This window comes from Colobus angolensis, unplaced genomic scaffold, assembly GCF_000951035.1.
Source record: "Colobus angolensis palliatus isolate OR3802 unplaced genomic scaffold, Cang.pa_1.0 Scaffold159, whole genome shotgun sequence".
NCBI classification, from domain to species: Eukaryota; Metazoa; Chordata; class Mammalia; order Primates; family Cercopithecidae; genus Colobus; species Colobus angolensis.
The window spans coordinates 6,022,087-6,028,633 of record NW_012114699.1 but is presented as its reverse complement, the minus strand read 5'-3'; the positions used below and the strand labels follow the sequence as shown (position 1 = coordinate 6,028,633).

Genomic DNA, 6,547 nt, shown 5'->3' with positions numbered 1-6,547 from the left:
GCCGCCCTGCGCGGTCTCCCCTCCCCCTTCTCTCCGGCGGATACGGCAAGGGGCTGGGCTCCGACCGGGAGCGGCGGCTCCATCCAGGCGGCCTCCGGGCTCGGCGGGACAGCGGACTGCGGGCGGATCCGACGACAGTGGCTCCCGAGTCCCCACACCCACCCACCTCGGCTGCGTGTCGTTTGAGGAACCGCTCCGCGCCGGGCGCCGGGCGCCGGGAGCCGGGAGCGGGGAGCTGGGAGCTGAAACTCTGACCCGAGAGAGAGCGGCGCCTCGCGCCCCCGCCAGTTTTCCAGGCCGCCGCAGATTCCGCTCCCTGCGGCCAACCTGCGGAACTGCAGCGAGAGACCCGACGGACTGGGGGCGTCTCTACCACGTCCAGCAAGGAATGGGGTTTAAATGCCACCTGTGACATCAGAATTGTTCTGAGGACTTTGAAGATGGCCACAGAAACAAAACACAGTCACACCTATGGGGGATCTCAAACCTGTTGTGTCAATACGACCCACATCATCCATATATGAAACAATATATATAATATATATTATCTATATTACATATATTATATATATTATATACGTTATATATTATATATATATTTCTTAAGGTTATAATGCTCCGTGTTGGTTATCCTACCATTTCCCTTCCTCTTCTTTCTTCTATGCCCTATATCGGAGAATTCCCCAAAGCCCAGACCTTTGCTCCTCCTCTGCGTCCCCTCCAGGTCACCTCTAACTAGACAAGGTCCAAATATATATCCCTGGCCCAGACCTGTTACCTAATAGTGTCCATTGTTAACACATCACTACGTCACAAAACTAACTCATTATCATTTCACTTGAAAGTCATATATTGTCTTCCCCCTCCTAATCTCTATATCCAATCAGTCAACAAACCCTGTTAATATTTTACATGGAATTACTTTTAGATTCCTTATTTTCTGTCCATTCGCACTGCCATAACTTTATTGTAAGCCCTTGTGATAGCCTATCTGGGTTATTGCATTTTTCTTTAAATAAATCCTGTTGGGTTTACTCTGTCCTTTGACCTGTTTACTCTGTTGACAGCCATAACAATATTTTTCCCAAAGTAATTTTTCGATTGTGTTATTCATTTGTTCCAGAATCTATAATACACTAGGTATCAAGACTGACTGTAAGTCTGTAGTAATTAAAAGTATACTATGGAGATAGACAATCAATGAAACACAATATAAAGCCCCCAAACAGACCACACATATATGGAAGGTTGATATGCAGCGTGTGGGACATTTCAAATCAGTGGGGAAATAATGGATTATCCACTAAGTGGTACTAGGACTACTGCTTATCCATATGGAAAACTATAAAATTAGACCCCTACCTCTAACCATGGAAGAAAAATCAGTTCCAGGTGGATTAAAGATCTAAATGTGAAAAGCAAAACTTTATAACTTTCAGGAAAAAACTGAGCATCTTTATGAGCTTGGAATATGGAATGAGAATAACACATTTAGCTAAATAAAACTTCAAAATATGTGTACTTCAAGACAACATAAACAAGTTAAAAGACAAACTGGCCTGCACAGTGGCTCATGCCTGTAATCCTAGCACTTTGGGAGGCCTAGGCGGTAGGATCACTTTAGCCCAGGAGTTCAAGACCAGTCTGGGCAATGTGGCAAAACCCTGTCTCTACAAAAAATATAAAAATTAGCTGGATGTGGTGGCAAGTGCTTGCAGTCCCAGCTACTCAGGAGGCTGAGATGGGAGCATCCCCTTGAGCCAGCGAGGTCACAGCTGCAGTGAGCCATGGATGGCGCCACTGCACTCCAGCCTGGGAGTCTGGGTGACAGAGCAAGAGCTTGTCTCAAAAAAAAAAAAAAGAAAAGAAAAAAGGCCAGCTGTCATCACCTTTCTGACGTCTCCCACTATTTCCCTCCACTCTCTCTAACTAGCTTTGTTTAGTCACACTGACTCCTTGTTGTTCCTAGGACTTGTCAGGCACACTCTTGCCTCAGGGCCTTTGCACTTGCTGTTCACTCTGCCTGCACTCTCACCTCCTTCAGGTCTTTGCTCAAATGTCACTTTCTCGCTGAAGCCTTCCTAGACCACTTTATTGAAAACTGTAATTCAACAATCCCCTTCTCCATCACCACACATACATGTTTCCTATCCCTCTTCCCTGCTTATGTATCACTATTCACTACTTCTGTTTTATTTATCAATATTATTGGTCATTTACCTTCACCCACTAGAATGTTGAGTTCCATGAGTGAAAGGATTTTTGTCTGTTTTGATCATAGCTGCATTCTCAGTGCCTAGAACCATTCTTGGAGCAAAGTAGGTGCTAGAGAAATATTGATTACATGAATGAATGACTTAGTATCCAGGATATATAAGAACTCCTATAAAAAAGAAATAAAGAAACCTAATAAAAAAATTCACAAAATATCTGAGTAAGTAATTCATAGTCAAGGAAACCCAGATGGCCAATAAAGACATGAAAGATGCCTAACTTTATTACTATTCAGGGAAACTGAAAAGTAAAACCACAAGATACCATTTCACAACCATTGGTTTTGTGAAAATTTAAAAAGTCAGACAACCCCAAGTGTTGTTGAGGTTCTAGCAGTAGAACTCTGATTTAAGGCTAGAAGGAGTTTAAGTTGGTAGAACTGCTATGAAGAACAATTTGACGATGTCTAATAAAGGCAATACCCCTGAATCTAGACACTGGCAAAACTCTACCTTTTATATGCACAAAGAGACATATAAAAGAATGTTCATTGCAGTATTATCTGTAATCTCAAAAATGGAAGCCAAGTAAATGTCAGCAGGTGAATGAATAAATAATGGTGTTCTCGATGAATGAATTTGAGCTACAAGTAGTAACAGCTAAATTTCAAAAATACAACGTTGAGCAAAAAGTGAATTGCAAAACAAGTACAGTATACTGTGTATATAAAGTCTGAAAATATTATCTATTGTTTATGGCTACATAAATGAGTAGTACTGTAATAGTATATAAAACATGAAAGGGCATGATCACCAAATTTAAAGGAGGGAGAGGATTGACACTGGGGAGGGGCATACAGAGAATATCAAATATATCTGTAATATTTATTTCTCAAAACAGAATCTGAAAAGTGATGTTGCAAGATTTCATAGAACTGGGTGGTGGGTACATATATTGGTTCTGTTATTCCATGTACTTTCCTGCACTGAAAATCATTTGCAGTCAATGAAAATGAAAGATAAAGAAGGAATATGCAGGGGAGGGTTAGCAGTATCAAATGCTGAAAATAGGACAAGAAAATGAGGGCCAGAGACTTTGTTTGGATGTGTCAAGGAGTTCACTGGAGACCAATACTTGTTTGGTTTCAATAACTGGTGAGGATAGAAACAAGATTATGGGGAATTGAGGAGGAGCTGTATTGTGAGAAAACGGAGACAAGAGACCACAGATTAAAGAGGTTTGGAAATAAAAAGGAACGAAGTACAATTTTAATTAAATTAGTTAGAAGGGTCAAACAGAGGTTGTTGACAAAGCCTGTTGCCACTTTAAAGCAAAGAGGAAGGAGCCAACAAAGAGGGGGCCTTTTAAGATGCTAGAAGAGAGAGGTGGTAAGGTTGCAAGCAAAATCCCTCAGTAATTGAGAGGGACAAAGATCCAAGATGGAGATGGCAGAATTGGCCTTAGGGAAAAGGTGAGATACTTTTTCCAAGTTTACAGTATCCTCAGCACCTAAACAGTGCCTTGCACATAGTGGGTACTCAATAAATATTTGTTAAGTGAGTAATAATAGGTTGTATGGAAATTAAAATATACTGAGGTAAGGACACTAAAAACTGAGGTCTCTCACAGGGTAAATGATGGTTGCATATAAGTGGTTTCCAATGCAAAGAGTTAAAAAAATTTGAATAAAATTCAAACAAATGAAACTCTGGCTTCAAGAAAACATGAATCTCACCACCTTTACCACCACCATCACCACCACCACCACCTGCACGTGCGTGCGTGTACACACACACACACACACACACACACATACATTCAATGAGTGCTCAGTGCCTGCCTTTTATCCATTAGGCAACTGTCACTAAGTGTCTACAACTTACAGGCTTTTCAGAAATAAAATTTTAAAAAATAGGATCTTTAAAAAAGATTAGAGCCGAGCACAGTGGCTCACACCTATAATCCCAGCACTTTGGGAGGCCGAGGCAGAAGGATCATTTGAAGTTTGAGATTAGCCTGGGCAATCTAATGCGACCCCCATCTCTACAAAAATAAAATAAAATAAAATTAGCTGGGCATGGTGGTATGTGCCTATAGTCCCAGTTACTCGGGAGGCTGAGGCAGGAGGATCACTTGAGCCCAGGAGTTCAAGGTTGCAGTGAGCTATGATTGTGCCACAGCACTCCGGTCTGGGCAACAGAAGGAGACTCTGTCTCTAAAAAAATTTGTTTTTAAGTAAAGGCTACAAAATACTAAAATGACAAATTAAAAAATAATAATTTAATTAAATGGCATACAAAATAGAACAGTATATCAAGTTCATTAACAGTTAAATTTAGTATGCATTAAAAAACCCATTATATTTGAAGACGATTTTTAGGTTGAATTTCTCACTTCCCAAGAATTCCCAAGTACATATAATTCTTATGGAGAAATCACAGCCATGTAAATTAAATTAGTTATGCACAGACAAATAATTTCAAAAGCAAAATTACCAAAGCATTTTCAAAAATTTATAGCAAAAATATAAATGTTTAATGCAGGATGCAGATGCATTTTAATATGTTTATTATGATGTTGGCTGAAGTCTCCACAAGTGACAGTGTTTAGGGCCTGCGAAGGCAAAAACAGGCCTGCCTAACATAGATGAGGCTGGGAAAGAAGATTTTGCATAGGTGAGTCAGCAGCCAGAGGCTGGAAGGCAGGCCCAATGGAAGCATAAATGATTCATTGATTTTTAAATCACCACTAGTTGAAAAGCCTCCCTTTTCATATACACAAATCCAGCATGGGTATGGCTTTCCATACAGAGCAACACAAAGAGTTAATTTTTATTTACATATTTCTGATTTGCATTTCTATATGTCTACTTACACATTTCTATGTTATTTATGTCTATTTTCATTCCTTATAGAGTCTGGGGTGAGAAAGGCTCATTACTTGGGGCCACAGCCCCCTCTTCACCACTCTTTCACCAAGAGTGTAGGGGCCACACCTACACTCTTGGTGAAATGGCGACAGGCACGGCAAGCAGGAAAAACTGGCCTCCTTCGGCACACAATGCCCTCCAGGCCCTTCTTTCCCTTTGCTACTTTATTCCTACACAGGCTAGTTTCTTAATTCTCTTCATTCTCTACCCCTATCACATTCACCAAGGCTAGGCTCTCCTTTCTGCTTAGTGAATCCCATAGGCAGGTCAGCATTGCCCAGGCCTACTTGTCTCTTCTCAGAAATTGGAGATGCTGAACTGAAAGAATATGGCGTCAGCCTGGCATTAAAGCTCCAAGGATCTGTCCTGAATGCATCATTCCAGAGTTATCTCCCAAGGAAACTCTTTATAAACTTTATGCTCTGCCCATCACTTCCCTTCAAATTTGAACATGTGCAGCAGTTAGTGGCAATCAAATGGATGTGTCCGTGACTCAAATACTCAGTCGATCATTTAGCTGAACACTGCTGGCTTGCCATCTTGGTCTTGACCTTTATAGAGTGTTAAATTATAAAAAATGATCCATAAGCTGTTTAATATATATCCATAAAGAATCAAAGAGATGCTGATGATTGAAATACAGAGCATAAAATGATTACAATTCTAAAAATTCCCAAGATAACACTCATCAGACCCAGAAGCTGCATTTATCTGATCAAAATTCTTATATAGCTCATAAAAATTTCTCAAGCACTTCAGAAATCCTTAAAAAGAAAATTGAGTTATGGCTAAATTCAATTTGTTTTCTCACTTATTGGGAATAAAAAATTATCCACATCTGCAAAGTCAAATGATGAGATCTCTAATATCATCATTTAGAAACAAAATGCAAAAATTATTAAAGTAAGCAGGTTGATATTTTTTAAAGCATGAAATTCAATAATTCCAATTTCAGGTCTTGAAAAGGGTTTTTGTCTATTTGTGAATGCTGCAAGGCCTAGTAACATTTAACCATACTGTGATGGATATAGTGGGATGATCTATGAAGGCTGCCTGAGCTCCCTGCTACTCTCAATCATGTGACCCTTCTGGATGCAGATAGGGATGAGGCTGGTCTTATCCCTAATGCAGGTGTCACAAAGGAAGGGGAAAATATGTTCTTGGTTTTCAGGTTATCATTTTAAGCCTCAGTCCAGGGTGTAAGACAGGAAGATTTGGAAAGAGGCTCTGTTGAGAAAGATGTGTTACATTCCTCAACCCATACCTCCACCCTCAGTAGACAAGAGCCTCAGAACTGAGAAGGAGTAGAGCAGGAAAGTAAGAGAATGCTTTTGTTTATTTAGAGACAGAGTCTCACTTTGTTGCCCAGGCTGGAATGCAGTGGCATAATCATAGCTCACTGCA

General features: G+C 40.3%; 1 protein-coding gene across 2 annotated transcripts in view; it reads right to left on the bottom strand.

Annotated features, from left to right (window-relative positions):
- Positions 1-239, bottom strand: part of OCRL (oculocerebrorenal syndrome of Lowe) — a 52,289-nt gene extending 52,050 nt beyond the window's left edge. Inside the window, exon 1 of one of the 2 annotated variants that reach the window (XM_011936970.1) lies at positions 45-239. In XM_011936970.1, the coding sequence (XP_011792360.1) occupies positions 45-83 (39 nt within the window). In that variant the 5' untranslated portion in view covers positions 84-239. The remainder of the gene's footprint in view (positions 1-44) is intronic. The other variant, XM_011936969.1, reaches the window with a different exon arrangement.
- Positions 240-6,547: the final 6,308 nt, after the last annotated feature.